We start from the raw sequence: 21,966 nt of genomic DNA on the forward strand, positions 1-21,966 counted from the left end.
CGGGCTTCGAAACCACTTCGGACGGATGTCTCCTCTGGGCATCCCTGAGCAAACTCCCACCTCCAGAGCCGCTTCGGCTGGTCCTTCCTCCAGAAGGGACCTCGGGAGGCAGGTGTGTTTGTGTCAAGGGGAGGGCAGCAGGAGTGGCGGGTACCGAGAACCGAGGGCACCTGGAAGGTCCCAGACTTCGGATGTCACACCTGGAATTAATGACCCCCAGCTCCGTTACTTCCGGATCTCCCCATTTTGTCATCGTAAAACGGCGGCACCTGGCACACGTGAGTTCCAAGTGTGGGCCCATCTCCGGATCTTTAGGAGACCAGCAGGAAATGGCAGTTCCTAGAGGCTGCCATCTGATACACATCGAGGAGGTGGCGGGGGCAGAAGCCGACCCTGGGTGAGCCTGGCAGGGAGGGCTGCGGCCAGGGGTATCCCTGGGCTCCCGGCAGCACACCACACCCTGCCTGGAGGCTGGCACGCCGCGGCGCCCCCTAGTGGCCACATCTGGGGAGAGGCCCGTTTCTCCCTGGACCTCCTGCGCAAGTTTGCTCAACCGACTGGCTTGGCTTCCGCAAACCTCAGCAATGCTTCCAGCCACTAGGAGTGGAGTCTGGAGGACCCCCCACCTTGTTGAGGGCGTCAGGGGAGGCTTCTGGGAGGAGGCGATGTTTGTGCTGAGAGGTGAGTTGGAGTTAACTAGGTGAAGAGGCAAGGGGAGGGTACACCTGGCAGAGGAAAGAGCTGTAGCAAAGGCCTCAAGATGGGAAGATGGTGGGGAGATGGAGGAACTTCCAGGAGTCCAGCATGACTGGAGCCTGCAGAGTTACAGCGAGTGGGGTGGCTGGAAAAGCAGGCGCCAGGTTGTGTTGCTTTGAGCGCCTCCGTGAGAAGCTATATTTTTGACCTAAAATCACTGGGTTCTAGTCTGTGTTGGTACAAGTCTCCTTTGGCCTGTTGGGGCCGACCTGTGGGGGGCTGTGGTCGCTGCCAGGATGGGGGTAGGGGACAGCTGAATGTGACCCAGTCTCACTGACACACCCACACCCACGCACGGAAATCTACACAAGACAGAACTTTATTGATGTAGGGCTTCCTGGCGAGGGGTGTGTGGGCCCCAGGGCAGGGCCTGTAGCACCATGATGGGGGTGGCCTGGATGACATGGTCCCCCTGGGGCAGGCAGGGCACAGGATGGGGTGGATCTTCCCAGCTCTGCCTCCCCCTGTAGCTGGTCTGGTTAGGCGGAGGGTGTCAGGGAGGTCGTGCTAATCCCCTCCCCCGTGGCGGACATAGATTCCCCCCCAGCTCAGAGTGGAGGGGTAGGGCAGTGCTGGGGCGGGGGGGCAGGGCACCGGCTGACCCCCTCCCCACCCCCACTCTTCACAGTACATATTCCGATCAAAGGCGGGGGTTGTGCTGGGGGTCTCCCTAAGGGTGGGTGGCAAGAGCACTAGGGCGAACAGTTGTTCCCACCTCAAACCCACCCGGGAGGGGGTCTCATTCTGAACTGGGAGACGGGCAAAGGAGGGGCCGTGGGCGTGGCCAGCCCCTCTCCATCCCCCTCAGCCAGGAGCCCCGCAAGAGTTCCCAATAAATAACTTCCGGCTCCGTCTCACCCTTCACTCCCAGCTCCTGCCCCCTCGGGTTCCTTCAGGCTGGCCAGCTGCAGGCCTGGTCGCCCCACCCCCATCCCCAGCCGGCCCCCAGCCTTGGCTCCGAGGACCGTGCGCCCTCTAGCGGCCTTGGCAGGTTTTGCAGCACATCTGGCGGAAGTAGGCTCGGCTGCAGAACTGAAATTTCAGCACCAGGGGGCAGTAGGCGACCTTGTTCACATCCTTGCACTCTGGAGGGGGCGGGAGAAGAGTAGGTGAGGGGAATCAGGTCTCAGCACCCCTTCCGGCGGCGGCGCGACCGCAGGCTGCACAGCGCTCCCTAGCTCCTCTGTGCCTCGGTTTCCTCACCTCTCAAAGGGGGCTTTATACCAGTAACTATGTCATTAGGTTGTTTTGAGGATGTTGGGAGGGAAGTGCAGGTCTGAGGCTCGGACACCGTGCTACATCGCGAGAAAAGCGTTCCTTTTCCAATTATCTGTTTGGAGCTGTAATCCTTGCTCGTTTCCCTTTGTAACGGGCTGAGGACCTTGAGCTCCAGAGCAGTCACTCCTCTCAGGGTATTTGTGTAGTTTGTGTTCAGGGTAATTGACAGTCTGTTCATGACAATGGACCAGGGTTCCCAGTTAGCAGTTAATGATGTATGACAGGGCCCGGTGCTAATAAAGGGCTTCACGTGGATTATTTTCGTCCCTCTCCCTAACACGGCACTCCCTCAAGTGAATATATTAAACGCCTCTTGATAGATGAGAATACGAAGGCACAGAGGTGGAAGGTGAATCCAGGCAGTTTGGTTCCGGTGCCTTCAGTAAGTAACCTACTGCTCTCTATGAAATATAAATTTACTTAGGTAGGAAAAAATGGGTATATTTAAAGCAGTGGTTCTCAAGGAGATGCGATTTTGCCTCCCAGGGGACATTTGGTGATATCTGGAGACATTTTTCAGTTTTCACCACGGGGAGGAGGGGTGCTATTGGCATGCAGCAGGTAGCGGTCAGGGATGCTGAACCCCCGACAATGCATAGGGCAGCCCCCGTGACAAGGAATCATCTGGCCCCAATCAATGGTGCCTGAGGCTGAGAAACTGATTTAAAGAAAAATATCGGGCAGATAATGTTATAGATGGAGATGATCAAGGTGAAGGTCATGGAGGTGGCTGGAGGAATGACCTGAGTTTGGGCCCCCAGAAAAATCAGGTGCCTACAACGCCTGGCACACAGTGGCACCTAATACATGTTGGCAGGCAGGGGATGGTGAAAGATGGTCTGGAGAAGACAGAGAAAGGCACTTCCGTGGTTGCAGAAGCTCTAGGGCCAACGGTCCGGAGCCCCAGCTCTCCTATCTATGGCTTCCTCTGGACAGGACCCTCCTGGTTCCCTCCCCGCCTCACATACCTTCCAGGCCGTCCCCGGGGGGCGCGCTGTCACACTTGGCCTCGCACTGCTGCGTGGCCGGGGGCCGCAGGGCCTCCGCGCACTCGCGTGAGGGCTGCCCTGTGTGGCTGGAGCAGCGCACCGGGCGCTGTTGCTGCCCGAAGCCGCACTGCGCGGAGCACTGTGGGGAGTCGCGGATGAGCCGCAGCCCAGCACGGCCACCCACCCTGCCACCCGTGCCCTGGTTCCCGCCCGGCAGGGCGCGCCCGCCTACCTCACCCCACTCTCCCGCCACCCAGCGGGCCGGCGGGCAGCGGCGCAGGTTGCAGCGCATGGTCGCCGGCGGCTTGGCCGCGGGCGGGCAGTGCGTGGGGGGCAGTGTGGCGCGGTGATCTGCGCTCTTACAAAGGACGACACGGTGGCGGAGGCCCGGCCCGCAGCTGGGGGTGCACTGCAGTTGGAGGGGGCGTTTCATGCTCAGTGGGCTCCTCCCTCCCCGCTCACACAAGGAGTGGGAAGGATGCTGGTCCGCCGGGAGGTGAGGACGGTACAGCTAACTTTGGACCGGTCACGCGGGGGGCGGGGCTCACTAGGGCTAGCGGGAGCGGGGGGGCGCCTCAGTGTGCACCCGACATGGGCAACCCAGGCCCCTCCCTGCTCTGCACAGGGCGGGAAGGGGCGGCTGACCTCCGACCAGTCGAGGGCGGCCCACTCCGGAGGGCAGGCCGGGCCGTGGCAGGCCTCCAGTACCGGTGGGCGGGGCTGCGGGCAAGCGCTGTCGTCCAGCGCCTTCTCCTCGGCGGCCGACACGCGGCGCTGGCACACGACAGAGCGGCTGCGCACGCCCGCATCACAGCTGCGGCTGCAGCGCGACCAGTTCCCTACGACCCAGCTGTCGGGGGAGGGGCAGTCTGAGACAGTACGCCGGGCAGGCCACGCTGAGCTTGGGGCACGAGCAGATCCTCCTCCTCCCCAACAATTAACATCATTGTGGAAGCTGGCACGGGGATGCCTGTTGCTCCCGTGCCCTACACCCCGAACTCAGAACAACTTTATTCTGCACCCACATTGGGGGCTGGCAGGCGCATCAACCCCAAGGGGAGATGATTACCTGGACTTGGCCAGGGAGCACCATTGTTCTGACTTTGACTCCGGGAGAACCCTGACCTCACCTTAGGGGGCACCCACTCCTCTGATCCCTGTCGCCCCGTCACTCCAGTGCTTGCCATCCCGACCCTGCACCCTGGCAGGCACTCACTCGGGTGGGCAGGGCTCTGTGTTGCAGGCGCGCTGCCTCTTGGGTAGCTTGCTGTGGGCGCTGCAGTGGTGCGGAGCCACGGCTGAGCTGTCCAGCTGATTGCGGCACTCCACAGCCTGCACCTGGCTGCCTGGGGACGGGCGAGAGGTGCGCTCAGCCCTGCCCGACCCAGAAGGTCAGCCTGGTGACCAGAACCTGCCCCACCCCGTCCCGCCCCGGCCTCACCGCCTGCACACTGGGCCGAGCACTTGGTCCAGGGCGCGTAGTGCCAGGAGTACGGAGGCAGTGCATCTCGGGTGATGGGTGCATTGAAGCGGTAGCGGAGGACCGGCAGCTCAGTCCGGGCCAGCACCTGGGGTTGTAGGTGGGGATCAAATGGAAATCAAGTTCGAGGCCCCACAAGGATGCTAATGTCCTCCTGCACCTTGCTCCCAGCCCTGCCGTTACCATGACGATGAGAGATGCGTTAATGGGTCCCAGGGCTTCTAGGCTCTGGATCTGATCCGGCCCTTGTCGCAGCTGAAAGGTGGTCCCGGCCAGGGGCAGGCGGTGGGGCTGGGGGGTCCCAGGCAGCCCCTCCAGCAGCAGGGACTCCTGGTCCCCCTTCAGGGCTGGGGGACAGCATAGGGGTCAGAACCCCAGCCACGCTGACGCCGCCCCTGCTGACCCCCAGTCCTCATCCTCCCACCTCTGGCTCACCCAGGTGACTGAGGGAGAGGTTCAGGTCCTGGATGAAAATGTGGACGGAGCCTTTGGGGATCCAGACGACTTCCTCGTACCCTGGACAGTGGAGCTCAGATGTCACCCACTTGGCCCTTCCCTGCACCTGCCTGTCTCCCCCATTCCTGGTCCCTGATGATAACAACTAACCATTACCATGCTGAGCACTTACAGAGACATGCCACCTCATTGGCAGCTCTGACCCTGTGAAGTTAGATGTGTCATCACACCCACTTTACAGATGACAAAACTGAGGCTCAAGAGAGACAAAACAAATTGCTCAGGTTTTACAGCTAGGAAGTGGCTGGGCTGGGATTTGAACCCACACTTTCTTACCTCTCAAGCCATCAAAGTGGTCCGACCCGCCCCCCACCCCCCAACAAGCAGCAGGGCTGGGCTCGGGCAGGGGGAAGGGGGCACCGCGGGGCCCTGACCCACACAGGGTGACTTGGCGGTTTTAGCGGTCAGAGTCAGGTTTGCAGTGAGCTCCATCACTTTCAGCCTGGATGATCTTGGGCCCCTGTGAACCCTCTATCCCTGCCCACCTGTGTCCCCCATGAGTCCTGGTTTATCTGTACCCCCAGACTGTCCCCTGAACTCCACACTTGGCCCTCAGTGTGTGTTTGGTCCCTTAAGCCCATCTCCCCTCTCCCACCTCACTGGGGTCTCTTCCCTTCAGCCCAAGGTTGGGAGACATTCAAGATCACCACACCCTGCAGCTATCCCCACCCCTAGGAAGCTCTGTGGTCTAGCACAGAGGGTCCCTCAGCCTCCTTGGAGGCTCAGGCACCTGCCCCCTCAAGAGACGGTTTGAGGCCCTCAGGATGGGGCAGGGGAGAGATTTAGGCCCCCACCCCCTTGGACACTTTAACTGCCGAGCTTTAGGCACCAAAAGCCCAAGCCAGTCCCTGACCCTGACCTGGGGCATCACGTCCAGGACCTCTTGGGGTCCCTTACACCCCACTGGGCCCTTGGCTCTGAAGACTTGCTGATCTTGGCTACTGTGGTGGGGCAAGTCCCGCCCCCAGCCACCAAGTGGGGAGTATGAAAGGGAAGCTGGGAGGGGGGGGCCTCTCACCGGCTCCAGGCCAGGCTGGGCTGAAGACCCCCTCGATGGTTTCGCAGGCGCTGCCATCACCCCCACACACTCTGCACTTGTCTTCCCGCAGGTCAGAGCCCAGGACCCGGTCGCAGCCCACGTGCTGGGGAGGGCAGTGGTGTGCGTGGGGCAAGTCAGGGAGCCGCCCCCCTCCACCTCCGGCCCCCTCTCCCCTCCCCTCTCGCGGGGAGTCCCCTCCACCTTGCACTCGCCGCTGACACAAATGTCCACTGTGTCTGGGCGGCAGGGCGTCCCGTCCACCACAGCCGCCGCCCTCTCCGTGTAGAAGTTGAAGCCTTCTGCTAGGCACGTGAGCGAGCAGGCCTTCACGCCCCCTGGGGGGCACGGCCCCATCAGACCGAGGGCCAGACCCCAGACCCAACAAGGACAGGCAGGTTGGACAGAGGGAGAGGGGCCTCCCGGTGTTCGGTCGAGGCGCTGCTGAGCCACATCCCGGGCGCTCTGGCTCCTTGGGTGAGGGGAGGGCTCAGAGCAGACCCCACGATGTGGTCTCCACCTGCGGCTGCCCCCTTACTGCCCCAAGGCCTTCTGAGTCCCCTGCTCACCTCCCCGGTACGTTTTCCACGTGTAGAACTTTCCACGGAAGGGGACACTGTCAAATTCAGAGCACTGCATTTCCCTGAAGTCCTGGGAGCCTGGGGGACAGTCCTGGGGCACAAAAAGGGAGAAGTAGGGAGGCCAGGTGTTGTGGGGGATGCAGTTAGGGCAGAGGCCAGGGGCCGGAGAACTAATGTTCTGAGCAGTGGTGGGTTGGAGGAGTGAGGCTGGAGGCAAGGAGGCGGCCGGGGCGGGGGGGTGGTGGTGTCTGAGATGGGAGTAGGTTTAGAGTTCGTGGGCAAGCTGAGAATGACACCTGGGTTTCTGGTCTCAGACCATGGGGCCTTGAGAGAGCCGGCTTAGAAAGGAGCAAGGCCCGCTCTTCGCAAGTGTGGGGGACGTGTGGACGGGAGTGTTGGACAGGAGACTGTGGTCCTTGGTCAGAAGGCAGTGCAAGCAGGGGACGAAAACTTGGCCACTGGATTTTGGGGCAAGGAGCTCGGGTCAGCTTTGGGGCAGGAGCAGGGCTTTTGGGGGAAATTGGGCAGTAAAGGGAGGAGCACTGGAGAGGGTTGTCAGGGGCCAAGCAGTTATTTCCAGGTGGGACACGCATCTACTGCAAAAGTGTGAAGAGTTGGAAGGAGACAGGGCCCAGGGCTGGTGTAGGGAGGTCCGGGAAAGGAGGGGGTGGCCGCTGCAGGTTTCCCGAGGAGACGGTGGCCAGCTGGCCCGGGCTCGTTGGAAGCTGATGTATGCCTTTCTTTTCCCGCGTGTAAGAGGGGCCAACGGTACCCGGCTTGGGATCCTGGGGGGACTCACATCGGTGTTGCAGGAACGGTGCCTCCGTCTCTCGCCCAGGCAGTACTTGCCCCCGATCGTCGGCCTGGAAATGGGGGTGGACAACAAAGAAATGGAGCAGGGGGAGTAGGGGGCAAGGACCACCCGCCCCGCTCCCCCGGCGTTGGGGCCTGACGGCTGACCTGGGGCTGTCGCAGTGACGGCTGGAGGAGGACACGCCGCCGCCGCACGTCCGGCTGCAGTCGCCCCACGGGGTCCACGGACCCCAGGCGCCGTCCACGCCCTCCGGCCGCGACCCGAAGGGGACGCAGACCCGCTTGTAGCACCACTGCGGGTGGGATGAAGGGGAGGGGTGAGTCGGGCTTTGCGGACTCTCTGGGACTTGGCGCTCAATCCTACCCCCACCCCAGCCCCCCAGCCGGAAGTCTGAGCCCTCCTGAGGTGGAGCGAAAGCGGGAGGGGGTGGGGGACGGAGGTGGGGCCCGAAGACCGGGATTCTGTCCGGCAATATGGGGGCTTGGCTAGGGAGAGACGCTGTTCAAAGAAGGGGCGTGGCCTGAGCTTAGGGTCCCGAACGGGTGGTGAAGCTAGTGTTGGGACGAACGTGCAGGGCATGGCTTGGGAGCGGGTGTGGCCTCGGGCCAGGGGTGGGGCTTACAGGCAGTAGGCGTGGCCAAAGCCGATGGAGGGGTCTGGGGGTGGTGGTGGTGGTGGTGGGGGTGTGGAGGCTCTCGGCCTGCGCTCACCCCCTTGTCGATGGTGTGCGTCTGGCACAGCGTGCCCTCGGCGGCCGGGATGCTGTTGGTGATGCACCGGTTGCTCTTGCTCAGACACCACAACTCGCTGCAGACCTCCTGCGGGCCAAGGCGCCCGCTCAGGCTCGCCCCCCTCCCACCAGCCTTGGGAGGACCGAGGCGACCCGCTCACTGCCGGCTGACAGTGGGGCCCCAGCGTTCCTTTCCTGGGTCTCTTTTTGCAACCCCTTGCGGGGGCATGGGCTGGGACCTCTCCTCTGCCTGTAAGCAGCACTTATAAAACACCTAGGAGTGCCGCAAACTCCCTTAGGCACTACAATCCCCATTTTACTATGAGAAAACCAAGGCTCAGCCAGGTAAGGTCACTCGCTAGAAGTCACACAGCTACTAAGGGTTAGTCTGGATCCTAACCTAGAACTTTGATCGCAGCGTCTATGATCTAATTCCTCTACAGTTCAACCCGTGGCACCTCCCAAGTTTCTAGGAGAAACCTTGGGACCTGCTGAGAAATGAAGAGGAAGGATTTTTAGAATGGGCAAAGCAGCTCACCCAAGAGCAGTGGTTGAAAAATCAGGCCTGATGATGGCTCAGGTCAAGGGCCCTGTCTCTAATTCTTTTTCCAGCTGGTAGCTCTCATTGTTGCCCCCACCTAAACTGGGGAGGCTCCCAAAGCTTTTAATCTATGGAGGGTTGAGAAGGGATAAGGGCAGGCTGGGTTTATGTGGAAAGTTCCTCTAGCTCTCCCAGTGAAAAATCAGCCCATCTTCTTCCTGAGTCTTACTTGGGCTGGCCCAGACCCTGGCAGCAGGTCCTGTCCATGGCAGGAGGCTGGACCAGTCCCAGGGAGTCACTCAGATCCTTTAGGTTCAGGTTAATTAATACCCCTGGACAAGCCCCACTGGGTTCAGGTGTGGCCAAATTTGACCCTCTAGCCTACATCCTGCTGCATATCCCAGGGTCTTTCCTCTGAGAAGCGAAGATCCTTCTGTCCCCCTTTTACAATCACATGTAACCTTCTCTTAGAACCCGATCCTTCTAAACTTTGAAGATTTGGGATTGGACTGAGCAATGGCTGTAAGAAGGAACTCTCCTGTGTTAGCCTCTGAGAGACACCTGCACACACGCGAGAAGTTTGGAGGGTTGTCCTCAAACCTGCTCCCTCAGAGGATACTTCTCATCTAAAAACTCAGCCTGGTTTGCTGGCTTCACTTGGCTTATGTTCTCCTGGCCATTTGTAGAAATATCACAGGCCCTGATCCCACTTCTGACACCTCTTAAAGAGAACTGCCTAATCCAGTCCTGCTCTTCCTCCTCTCCACAAGGAGGTGCTATGGTATATATGAATGAGTCCTGGGCCACTCTGGGAGACTTCAACTCCACCACTGACTTGCAACACATTTCCCCTCTCTGGGCCTCATCTGTTAAGATGGGCCTTGTCTACGTATGGCTGAGGGGCATGTAACAGAGTAGATATGAAAGGGCTTGCATAAACACCCTGTTATGGAGTAATAAGACCACAACTATCTCTGCACCAGGCACCAGGCCCAGCTCTTTACACATATTAACTGATTTACATGTAGTCAATAATTTACCCCTTTGCCAGGAGGGCCAGGAAGATGTTCCTTGGAAAAATAAAAGGAAGAATCAATTCAACATACAGCCAGCAGTGGTCCGTGCTTGATAATCTGGCACTTTCTCCACTTACCCACCCCTTTATAAAATTTAGATTCATAGAGAAACCTAGATTCCAATCCCAGCTCTGTCATGTTCTCAAATGGTGACTTTGGGCAAGGCATCCTCCTTATGCCTCAGTCCCTTCTTCTGCAATGTGGGGACAATAGGGTTGTCAGGAGTTTGACTGAGATGATACCTATCACATGCTTGGCATACAGTGAGCATTCAATAAATGTCAGCCATCGTTGTCATCGTTAGGATACCTGGGACACAGCAGATGCTCAAGAGTACCTTCTGAATTCTTTAGGAATTCATTAGAGGGAGCTGTAGTTACCAGCCAAGTTGGGTCGGGGTGGGGTGCTGAGAGTGGGTTAAATATGAATTGATCCAGTGTTTGTCTCCTTGTCTTGCACTGGAATAAAGTGAGGGCATTTTAACAGCTGCCTGCTCCCTGTTTTGAGTTAACATGGCCTTAGCTTGGACAAGTCATTCAAGCTGATCTTTTTGAGTCTTGAGGGTGTGGAGAATTGGGACTGCGTCTGGGCTACTAAGGCTGAGGCTGTGAGGAGTTAGGGGGTGTGTTCAGGGAACTGGGGGAGGCAGGCAATGGAGGGGCAGACCCCACATGAGCCGGTGGTCCCTGGTGGCTGAAGAGGGTCACCAGCTTCCTCGGGGGAGCTGGGAGTGGCATCCCCAGCTCACTTCTCTATGGGTGGATGGGGCTTTGGGAGCTGAGTATAATCCTCAAGCAAGAGTGGGGAGTGATCAGGAGGCTCAGAGCTTGTCCAGCTAAGGACTGGGGCCAAGAGATCTTGTGAACCAGTCAGTGGGGGATGGAGGGAATGAAGACAGGGTATCCCTAGAAGGATCTCTCCAGTTTTTTGCCAAGTGGGGAAGATGGTTCATCCCCAGGGAAACTATTTCTACCAAATCTGGATGTTTTGTTAAAAATGGCCCAGTTAGGGATCTTGGGACTTCAGTCCTGCTGCAGCAGAAGGTGGACCCCCAGGCTCTCCCCAGCTCAGTCCCCAAAACCGGGGTCTGGAGAACCAGGAGATCACATTCTTGTACCCGAGCATTGTGACTGTGCGTGACACTCGTATAACCCCATGCACCGCTGTCCTCCCATCCCCCACTGAGGCTCACTTCCTTTCCCAGCTCTCCCACCCCCACTGCCTGTGTGTGGGGTGCCCACATGGAGTTTCCCACCCCCTGTGGCCCCCCCACCCTGGTGGTGGCGGCCCCCTCCCCTCCCAGGAAGGAAAGCAGGAAGGCTCTCTCTACCCCGTATTTACACTGACGCGATTTGACTCCATGCTGGAAGCGGCATTGTTCGTCTGCATCATAGGCCTGGCCGGGGGCCACTGTTGGGTACACGAAGTCCTGTCTGGGCGGCCGGTTGTTCAGGCAGAGCCCCAGGCCCAAGCTGTGGTGAGAAGAAAGCAGCTGTCACGCTGGAGGGCTGCAGGCCAAGAGCTCAGAGGCCCCAGCCAGGTGGGGGTCCCGGCGAGCAGCCCTGTGAGCACATGACCCTTCTCAGAAGCAGCCCTGATTTCCAGAGGTCCTCCCCTCCCCCAACATGAGTGTGTGTCCCTGGGTGGGACAGGCAGGTAGGTCCTCACTCCAGAAAGCTGGTGATGTAGTCACGGCTGCAGGAGGACCACACAAACGGGTTGGTCTTCATGGTGATGTGTGCGGCCATGAGTTTGGCCGGGTCCTGGCCACGGGCCCCGCAGCTGTTCCCCACGCCGTCGTGGTTCATGCCAAACCTGGGGAGAGGAGCGGCGGCTCTGCCGGGTGTCGAGGGACCTGCCCGGCTCCTCCCGCCTGCCCCCTCCCCTGTCCCCGCCTCACGTGTGTCCGATCTCGTGGGCAATGGTGAATGCCGTGGCCAGGCCGATGTCTTCGTTGATGCTACAACTTCTCTCTCGCTCACACATCCCGCCCACGGGGGCCAGGCCTGGGAAATGGGCGTGTGGGGCTGGGGCTGGGGGCTCGGGGCTGCGTCTTCGACCCTGTCCGCTCTGCCAGGTCCCCACCCCCACCAGGGCCAGTGTCACCCAGCCCACTGCCTTCAGACATGCCTGAAACCTAGGGGACCCGGGTACCTAGTGTGCCGCAGGGTTTGTTCTTGTAGATGCAGATGTCATAGCTGTGGAAGGAGAGGGCGGCCGTGAGGGGGCTGGGCTGACTCCCTAAGCCCCGCGGCTACCATCCTGCCTGTCTCTGGTGGCTGAGCCCTGCCTGGGAAGCGTGCCCTGCCTCGGAACTGAAGCTTCATGCTCTTCCCCCAGCTGGCCTTGGAGATGCCGGGGTGCATGAATGACCGACTGAACGAAGGACAGAGTGAGTGAAGGATGTGTCAGTGTCCGAACAGCCCCACACCCGCCTCCCCACATTCTCAGGCTCCCAGCAGCCCCTCCCCGTCCCTGGCTCCCCTGCACAGTCCCGGCCTCTTCCGTCTCTCAGCAGAAGTGATCCCTGCTTAGACCTGGACAGTCCCCTGGACCACTCGTCCCCCGGCTCAAGTCCTGCTGGAGCCGTCCCCGGCCCTCACCGCGTGATGAGCACGGCTGTGTCATGGTTGGCCACGCCGTTCTCTGGAATGGCATTGCCATGGCCGCTGCGGTTCACGATGGATTTCTGCCACTTACAGAAGCTGTCCAGGGACTTCCCGGCGTGATGGGTGATCTCCAGGGTGGGCTGAGGGTGGACAGAGAGAGGTACATGGGTACCAGCCACCCAGGGGAAGGTGGGCAGCGCTGGCGTGCAGGGGAAGGTGGCCCCCGCCCACCCCGCGCACCTGGTCCTCCGTGAGCAGGATAAGGCGTGTTACCAGGATATTAACGATGTTTCCCAGACTCGAGTCCTGGAAAAGTTTGGCAACCTGACCTCCAAGAAACAAGAGAGACCGAGTCTTAAGAGAGGCCCAGGGTAGAAAACAAAAAGTGAAACGATGACAACAGCTTGCTTCAATCTAGTACCTACTGATGCTCAGCTGGTTAGGATGCATAGCTGGTAGGCGCTGGCAGTGGAATTCAAGTCTGGCTAAGCCTGCCTGCCGGTGCGTTTCTTTCCAACTCACCCCCACCCGGCTCAGCTTGTCTGTCTACTTGTCCTCCCCCCTCCCTGCCCACCCGCCAGCTGCCTCTGCCCAGAGATGGCCTAAAGGATGTGCACATCTGGCCTCGTTCCATACTGTCTGAAGGTACCAGTTTGAGCATCACCACCGGAAGGTGGAAGTGTGGGGGCAGGAAGCTCTGGAGACAGTGGTCAGAGGGGAGGAGGAAGTGCCCAGGGGTGAGTGGGCACAGATGATGGAGGCCACCCTGTGCAATGACCTTGGAGCCCTGAGCCATCACTGTCCCATGTGGAAACCCCCAGAAACCCTGGCAGGTCTGAGGGAACTTTGGAAGCCCAAGGGAGGAAGGTGGGTCCTGGGCAGAAAGCAGGGGTATCAGATATGAAGTTATGTCAACATGATGGGCTATCTGTCTGCGCTACACTTCTTGTCTTCCCTTTTTGCTTTAGTGGAACAACAGCATCACACGTCAAGCCCTTACTACGTGCCAAGTGCTCTAGCTGGCTTCCCTCTCACTATCTCTTACCCTTTTGTGACAGATACTAGTATAACCCCATTTTACAGAGGCAGAAACTGAGGCTCAGAGAGGTCCACAGTCTTGATCAAGATCTAGGATGGCTGCTGTCTCTAAGTGAGCGTGGGTCAGCCAGGTCAGCCTGTGTGAATTTATAGGTAGGCGCTTCGGTGAGCCCTGCGTGCAGACAGACGCGCACCCACGTGTGTGCTGCTAACCTGAGCAAGTACCTGCAAGTCGCCCCTTTATTTTTTTATACAGCAAATAACTACAGGGCACCTACTGTGCGCTAGGTGCTGTTTGAAGCTTTAGCAATTCACTGCATCCACCTTAGCCTTATGAAGTCAGTACTATTATTATACCCATTTTACAGATGGGTAAACCAAGGCAGAGAGGCAAAGTAACTTGTCCAAGGGCACACAGTTCCAAAGCGGCATAGCTGAGATTTCAGGCCAGGCTGGTTTGCTCCCGAGTCCATGCTTCTAGCCACTGTGCTAGGCTGCTTCTTCTCATTCCTGGCCACAAAAAGCCCTCCTTTCTCACTTACCCTGTCCCCTCTCCATTCTGTTTCACTGGCCTCAGGTCAGGGATGGGGGGGGGGATGGTGACACCCCTTTTCCTAACCTCTGGAGCGAGCTCTATGTTCTTGGGGCTCCACGCCCAGGGAGGGGGAGGCACTTACAATGTTCATGATGGCCAGCACATACTGTTCCACGTCTCGGCGCCCGTGGTAGGCCACCATCATCTTGTCAGCCACCACCAGGGTCTCCACATAGCGCTCTCGGCTGACCGAGCGCTTCAGGCCTGGCTGGCCGCGCTCTGTTTCATTCCCGAGGGGCCAGGCAGGTGGCGGTTTCAGGGTGCGCAGCCACCAAGGCCGCCCCTTCCACGGTTTCTCATCTGGATGGACAATTTCTGGTCATTCTGCTGCTTGCTCTGATTGTCCAACTCCCTGTCTGATGATTCATCTGGCTGTCAAATAGCTCATTCTTTTGCTGCTGGTTCTACAATGATGTGGCTGTCTCACTGCCAAACTGGTTGGTTGAACAGCCGCCCAGCATCCCATGACAATCAACATGACCGTGCAACTTCCCGACAATTTCACTGCTCAAATGGATGTGTGTAGCAGCCGGCCTCACTGCCAGAACTGTGTGTTTGTATGGCTCCCTGGCCTTCTGACTGTGCAACTTTTTACTCACCCTGCTGCCAACTGTCTGGCTGTAAAACAATCCACCTGCCTGACGGTCTTATTGCTTGGCTGTCCCAGTGACTGTCCAATTGTGACACCATCCACTTTTCTGCTTCTACAATCCACTGTGGTTGTGTGTCTGTCACGGTGTGCTACTCTGGGACTCTCGGATTATGCAACTAATTCAATGTTCCAGTGGCTCTGCATTTCCACTGGACAGAGATCATTTTTTTAGCTGTACAACTGTCCTGGGGAATCTTCTGTCGTCTAGCTAGCTTCCTTACTTTCCCATTCCCTAAATGTCTGATGTTACAACTGTCCTCCTGCCAAGTCTGGTTGTAAATCTGATCCTCCGAAGGGTGGCTAAGGTCTCCTGGTATTTTCCTTGTGCAACTGCCCCAACACTGGTTACCACCATCCCGCTGCTTAACTGTCTGATCAGACAATAATCCTAGAGATGGATGGTTTTACACTTGAGCATCTGCCTGGCTGTCCAGCTGCCTGCCTCACTCACTGTTGGGCCATCGGACTACGGCAGTGATGGATGCGCTGTTCCACTGTCTACTGCCCTGCTGACTGTGTGCACTGCTCCCTGATGTAGCTGCCTGCTGACCTTCCGGATGGAGGGACACCGCCATCTACCTCTGCCTCAAGGCAAAGACATTGTGCAGCCCCTTTGCCCAGCCCCAGACAGATGTACCTCTCACTCCACAGGCTGTGTCCAGGTGGGGGTGACGCAGGGAGGAACGCTTGTACACCACGTGGGGACCACTCTCCTCTGGGCCCCGGTGCCCCTTGGGCCCACCTTGCAGGGGCTCGATTAAGTATTCTTCTTCATCTGCCACAATCAGTCCATGCTGGGGGTTGGGAAGTGGGACAGAGGGCTCGGGTCAGGTTCTGGTTCCCAGGACCCCTGGGACCCTATCTCTGTCTTTATGATTTCATTCCTTCTATTTTACTGGGTTTATGTTGCTATTCCTTTTTCAGTTTCTTCGATGTTCAGCTCATTAATTTTTAGCCTGACCTAAGGCTACACATTTTCTTCTACGTACTGCTTTAGCTGCACCTTAAAATAGCTAATCCTTTCGATTAGCTCGAAATGTTTACAAAACTTCCACTGTGATTCCTTTTCTGACCTATGTAAGTGTTTCTCTTAACTCCCAAACTCGTGGGCATTTCCCCCTACCGCCCAGAACCCTCCACTCACCAGGCCCCCACAGGTGCTGATGGCCACATGGGAGCTGCCGGCCTGGCCCTGCAGGTGGCCGGCGTAGAGGCAGTGGGGCCGGGCGGCCCTCTGCCAGGCTAGGCCCTCTCGAGTCCAGTACTCCACGGAGACATGCCCTGCCAGGAGGCGAGGGCTGTGCGTCAGGTTCAGCAGGAAGTGGGTGCTAGGTGCAGCCACCTTGTAGAAAAGGCGGGACTCTGCTTGGGGCCCTGTGCCCCGACGCTGCCTCCTGGGGGTTGGGGGTGAGAAGGCCAGCAGTGCCCCGTTGTGGTCCACTCGGGTGGGGAAGGCGATCTCATAGCTCTCCAGACTGGACAGGAACTCATCTGTGGGTGAGGGTCAAAGGCTTGGGGGTGGGCCCCGGGAAGGACCCGTGTCCTGCCTGCTTGGCTGCAGGGTAAATGATGCTGGCTTCAGTGAATCCTGAATCCAGGTCACCTGCTGCAAGACTCTGGCCTCACTGACCCCAGGGCCTACCCCACCATGACCACCATCCCAGCTGCACTGACCCCTCCTCAGTTCCTTGCTCGGTCCCCACCACTACCCCCGAGTCACCCCTACCTTGAGACCGGAAGGCGTGCGTGACCTCGAACGTGAGGCCCAGCCCCAGGGCGAGGGCCCAGCGGAGGATCTGGCAGGCAGGAGCCATAGAGGCCACGTGTCCACATGTCTCTCCCCAGCCCCGGCTGCCAGCAGCCCCCACAGCGCTGCCTTCCCTGTTCACAGCCTGGGCAGCATCACCGGGCTCCTGGGATGGGAGAGCTGGGTCAGCGGGGCCTGGTCCTGGTGCCGGGCAGAGCCAGTGCCAAGGTCCCTCACCAGGGAGACAAGGACACCTGCAGCCAGCCCTTCACTCCCAGCCTCAGGGATGCCCATGACGTTCCCCCCCTCCACGCCCCTGGTTTGAAGACTCTGAATGCATTTCCTTACTCAGTAGCCTCTCTGTCCCCCCCTCCCCCCGCCTCCCCACTATCCTCGGTATGCTCTTAGGACAGGCAGGGACCTTGACTCCATGAGCACCTACTACGTGCCAGCTACTGGCCAAGCATGTTCATGCCATCTCATTTCATTTCTGCAATAACCCAGAGGATTCATTCATCGGGTGGCGACTGTGTGTAATATGGATACAGTCCCTCCCCTCCCACTCCCCCGCCACCCCGTGGGGCTCACTCTCCCAGGAATGACAGATGATAGACAAGTAAACGAAAAGACGTGTAATTCAGATCCAGACACGTTCTTTATGAGAGATAACCAGGAGGCTTGGAAGCAGAGGTGGGAAGGATGAGAAGTGAAGAGACAGGAGACAGTGCACTGGTCCAGGCAGAGGAACAGCAGGGGCAAAGGACCAGGGGCAGGCAGGAGCTTGGTGTGGACCCAGGACCACAAAGGGCCAGGGCAGGAGGGCAGCAAGGGGCTGCTGGCCTGGGACACACTTGAAGACTGGTCAGCGTAAATTTTCAACCCAGATTAAACCTGAGGCCAGTGCTTGGGGCACCCCTTCCCCCTGGGGGCCCTGCCTTCAGATTCTCTGTCACGGGTAGCACCACTCACCCCGCCAGCGGGGCTGCAAACCCCTGCATCGTGGTCTCTGTTCCCGTGACCTCTCCTCCATCCTACATTTCCAGCCTGGCCCCTAGTCCTGCTTCCTCTCCTTTCTCCTCGAAGCTCCAGGCCTGCCCGGCAGGTCTGTTTCTCCAGCATCTGCCCCAGGCCAGCCTGCCACAGACACCACTCTGGGCCACCACCCTGTGCCAAACCCTCCACCCCCCTCCTGTCTCCGCCCTCCTTCTCCTACTCTGTGCAATTTCCCCCTTAATCACATACTGTCTTGTTTTCTTTGCAGCCTGGCCAAGTCTGAGAGTCGATCCCCAAACAGGGCAGTTCAGCTCCTGAGAGATGGAGCCAGGTTTCCTCCAAGATGCTGACTTAGAAGCTGACACCCCACCCCACCCCTGGGGGCCACTTCTGATTGGACCCCTCCAGCTATGGGGAGCTCACTCCCACTCTATGACTGTGGTGCTCATTGCAGATGGGTTGATGTTTATCCCTTGGGTTTCTCTTTTTTTTTTTTTTTTTTTTACCTTTGGGGGGCTTCAGTTGGTGGCACGGTGTCGAACCTGTGTGTGAGTCTCTCTGGGCCTCAGTGCCTCTTCTGGGAGCCTGGACAGGGTGGGAGGGGGCAGTGAGGAGAGCACAGCTGGGTCTGGAGTTCAGAAGGTCGCTGAGGACACCCTGCCCTTCTCCCCGGCCCTGGTGATGCTCCTTTTGGCTTTCGTCCTCCCTCCGTTCCTAGCTCCCCATCCCCACCTCCCTCCTTCCAACTTCTGTCCCCTCCCCTCCCCCTCCCCTCCCCTATTCCATCCTTGACTAGCTCTGGGATCAAAGCCCCTTCTGTGGCGGGGTCCCTCGAGCCCCTTCCTGCCTTAACACCCCTCCCCATGCCGAGACGGCAGCATTCTCATTGCAAGTGAGGCTGGAGCCCCCCAGCCCCCCAGTCCTGCCCCTCTCCTCCTTCCCATACTACCAGGCCTGGTGCAGAAGCTCTCCCTCAGTGGCTCTGTGGCTCTGATCCTGGCCTCTCTTCCTGCTCCCCCCTCCTCTGAGTCCTCACCTCGGTCCTCTGAAGCTGGGCCCCTCCCCCCTACAACCTCTCCCCTGCCTCTGGTGCTTCTAGCTCAAGTGGGGTGTGGAGGAGAGGGCAGAATGACCCAGCACAGGTGGTGGGTGAGGTGCAGGACAGGAGGAGTCTGGAGGGGGACGTACAGGTACATGGTGTCTGCCGGGGTGAGGCCAGGGGGAGAGAATCTGGAACAGTGGTACAGCCCACGGTGGGGCTGGGAGGTATGACCTGCTCTGGGCATTGAGGGGACCACGAACAGACTGGTGGCTCTGGGGTGGGGGGGAAGAAGGCTTGGGGGTGGGTAGAGGATTACTGGGCCTGAGCCTGGGGGTGGGGGGGGCCACAGGATGTCAGCTGGGGGTCTCCCTTGGGATGTGTGCGGGTGACTACACCTCCATGACTGTGTATGGCTGTAACTGTGTATATGTGACTTTGTGTGTGGTGTCTGCCCACGTGACTGTGTGTGTCTGCCCATGTGACCCTGTGTGTGACCGTAAGAGTGTGTTTGTGTGTGTGTACCCAGGCCTGGCCATTCCCTCCAGCCCCTCCCTCCTAGAAGGCAGGAGGGAGATGGCCAACGTGGGGGAGGGTGCCAGCCCGCTGGAGGTGGGGGAGGAAATGCCGGCGGAAACAGCCTCTGGAAACAGAGGCTCCATTCCATCCCCGGGATCCTGCAGGGATCTGCCGCTCTACACCCAGACGTCCAGGGCCGGGCTGGGGGACAGGGCCGCGGAGCCTCCCTGCGGAGGCCGAGGCCGACACTGCCCAGGCAGAGGCCCGGCCAGCCCAGGCTCTGCACATCTGGCTGGGCAGGCAGGAGAGGCGGCAGCCCCTGCCCGGAGAGCAGACAAAGGCCCGGCCTGCAGGAGGAGTGGGCCCGGCACCCGGCGGGTCCGCAACCAGCCGCTAATTAAAGGCCCCGAGCTGATGGCTGGAGACACCCAGAGACAGACGGTTGTGGCCCCGATGACCAACTCAAGGGAAATGGGCGGCGCCACTCCCACACCCAGACACACAAACACACATTGGCAACGACGTGCACGCACACACACTTGAGGGTGACCACACCTGTGAGGCTGGGGACCAACAACCAGACGCCGCAGACCCACAAAGGACCCCCCAACACTCAGTACACTCACACCCTGAGACCAACATCCGAGACACACAACTACACATTCCCCAGACCTACGTGCACACACACACACAACCCAGAGTCACACACCCAGGCTTACGTGCACAGACACGTACACACTCATTTCCACACTCACAGCAGACCAGGAACAAATTCACGAAGTCCTCCAAACCCTGAGACCCACCAGATGCACGTACACACAGGCATTTACACACGCATGAAACTCAGACACACACGGAGACACACCGGCAGATGTTTGGAGAGACACCCTCATCCAGACATTTACACCCAGGAGATGCTGACCTGCGTGCATACACTGGCTTACTCACACTTCCGCAGACACACAACACCCAAATCACACATAAATTCAAACATAGCCAGGCACTTACATTTCCATACAGCCACACACGCGCAGACACACGGCATTTATACAGACGTGGATGCACACACACACACACACACACACACACACACACACACACACACACGCGGAGCAAACAAACCCAGACAGGCGCTCCCAGGAACTCAGGGGCGCGTTGCGTGTCGCACACGCTTAGGGACATCGCACACCGCCACAACCCCCGTGGCCCGACGTCCATCGTCCGGCGGCCCACGGCCATCCCCGGGCGACGACGCGGACACACAAAGTCCCCCGTAGTCCCGCACCCCCGCCCCGCCCCGCGCCGTTACCCGCGGCCGGCCGCCCGCCCGGGCCTCCGCCTGCAGTCCCCGCCGCCGTCTCGCCGGCCCACGCGCAGGAAGGGAGGGAGCGAGCGCGGCGGCGTGGCCGGGGGAGGGGGCGCGGGGACGGCACTTCCTGAGCAGCCTGCCAGGGTTATAAAAAACCCCCAAACCGCGCGCCGCCAAGACCCCGCCCGCCGCCGCCGCCGCCGCCGCCGCCGGTGCAGGGCCGCGGGCTGGACCCGAGCCAGGGACCCGGGAGCTCGGGCGGCCCCGCCCGGACAGGCGCCCAGTCGTGGGGGCGGGGCAGGGATGGAGGATGGGGGTGAAATACGGTGGGGGCGGGGATAATGGGCGGCGGCGGGGGGGTGGCGGGCGGGGAGAAAGAGGTGGGAGGGTGGGGGGGGGGCGGGCGGGGAGAAAGAGGGGGGAGGGTGGGGGGAGGGGAGAAAGATTAGGGTAGGGGGCTAGAGAGGGAGGGAGAATTGGGTAAGGGTAAGGGAAATGGAGGAAGAGGAGGACGGGGTGGTTGGGGGAGGGGGAAGTTGGAAGGGAAAGAGGCGGGGCAAGGAGGAGGAGGCAAAATCGGGGGCGGGGGGCGGTAAGGGGCAGGAATGGGGCCAGAGGGGGATGGGGGAAGAGGGTGGGGGAGGGGAGGGCCCACTCCCTCGCCGGCATCCACAGCGTCCACAACAGCTGTTATTTATTGAAGGCGAGTCCTCGCTCAAACAAGCATTTATTGGGCGCCTCCCGTGTGCCAGGCACAGTGCCCGGGGAGGCTGAATACATCTCAACTCGCCCCCGCCCTCCCAGCGCTCCCCTCTGGGAGTTTGACCAGCCCGGAGCCTGGGCTTGGCCTGGCTGGTCCCATTTCACAGAAGAGGAAACTGAGGCCAGAGAGGGGGGCGAGTGAACGCTCCATGAGAGGGGGTGGCCCTGTGGGTTTTGGTTACCCCCGGAGCAGCGCTCATTAGATGTGGAGCTAAGGCATGAGTAGGGGTGACCTGGACAGTCAGGTCTGGGACGGGATTTGAACCCCACGTGGCCGGCTGCCCCCCAGGCCTCTGGGTGCCTGTCTAGGGGCTGTTGCTCCGGGAGGGGCAGGGCGGTGACCCCCAGACCGCACGATTCCAGGCATTTTCCAGGCCTGGCCCCCAGGGAGCTAGGCAGAGGCTGGCCTGGCCTTGCCCTTGGCCTTCTCATCTTCCTCATCCCTTGGTGGGGTCGGGGGGTGGGGGGCGTAGTAGCCTTTACAGGGCCAAGGGGGGAGGGGTTCAGCCAACAGCAAACATTTGTTTTCTTTGCCTTGAACTTGGAGTGACATGTCAGGGCTCCTGCATACAGTAGGTACTCCATAAATACCAGAGTCCTCCTGGAGCTCCCACCAGGTTACAGCTCCACCTCCACCCCATCCTCTCCCCAGGCCAGGCCAGAGGGACAGCCCATTCTCATTTGCTACCCACTTTCCGCCCCCCGGGAGAAGCAAGTCTAAGTAAGCCCTCTCTGCCTCTGCCAGCCTGTCTCTCTGTTCCCGGCATGGGCCTGTTGGGAGCCCACCCTGAGCTGCCTTCTGTTTACTTCTTTCTCCATCGGAGGGGTGGCTGCCTTTGCATTCTTAGTTTGCCCTGATGCTAAAAGCTTCTCCTTTCAGCCCAGTGTCTGCTCCAGCCACAGGTC

The 21,966-nt window shown here is 59.6% G+C and overlaps 1 protein-coding gene across 1 annotated transcript; it reads right to left on the reverse strand.

Annotated features, from left to right (window-relative positions):
• Positions 1–1,073: 1,073 nt before the first annotated feature.
• Positions 1,074–20,356, reverse strand: ADAMTS10 (ADAM metallopeptidase with thrombospondin type 1 motif 10). The gene is made up of 26 exons (XM_024134480.3): positions 20,299–20,356; positions 17,938–18,016; positions 16,418–16,604; positions 15,836–16,182; positions 15,329–15,485; positions 14,122–14,339; positions 12,647–12,730; positions 12,401–12,546; positions 11,952–11,995; positions 11,698–11,803; positions 11,466–11,612; positions 11,128–11,269; positions 8,161–8,268; positions 7,597–7,742; positions 7,436–7,499; positions 6,625–6,727; positions 6,260–6,393; positions 6,038–6,161; positions 4,939–5,019; positions 4,687–4,850; positions 4,465–4,591; positions 4,240–4,369; positions 3,669–3,873; positions 3,256–3,432; positions 3,003–3,162; positions 1,074–1,841 (listed from the first exon to the last, which is right to left on the reverse strand). The coding sequence occupies exons 3-26, from the start codon at positions 16,503–16,505 to the stop codon at positions 1,732–1,734; spliced, it is 3,312 nt and encodes a 1,103-aa protein (XP_023990248.1). The 5' UTR covers positions 16,506–16,604; positions 17,938–18,016; positions 20,299–20,356; the 3' UTR covers positions 1,074–1,731.
• Positions 20,357–21,966: the final 1,610 nt, after the last annotated feature.

The sequence above is a fragment of the Physeter macrocephalus genome, chromosome 2 (assembly GCF_002837175.3).
Source record: "Physeter macrocephalus isolate SW-GA chromosome 2, ASM283717v5, whole genome shotgun sequence".
In the NCBI taxonomy this organism is placed as follows: Eukaryota; Metazoa; Chordata; class Mammalia; order Artiodactyla; family Physeteridae; genus Physeter; species Physeter macrocephalus.

What these genes read in the sequence shown, in the direction of transcription:
- ADAMTS10 (XM_024134480.3), bottom strand. Translation starts at nt 16,505, where the DNA reads ATGGCTCCTGCCTGCCAGATCCTCCGCTGGGCCCTCGCCCTGGGGCTG. An exon ending in GCACGCCTTCCGGTCTCAAG is followed by an intron (nt 16,183 to 16,417) that starts GTAGGGGTGACT and finishes CCTCACCCACAG; the next exon opens with ATGAGTTCCTGTCCAGTCTG. An exon ending in GTGGAAAACGTACCGGGGAG is followed by an intron (nt 6,394 to 6,624) that starts GTGAGCAGGGGA and finishes CGTGCCCCCCAG; the next exon opens with GGGGCGTGAAGGCCTGCTCG.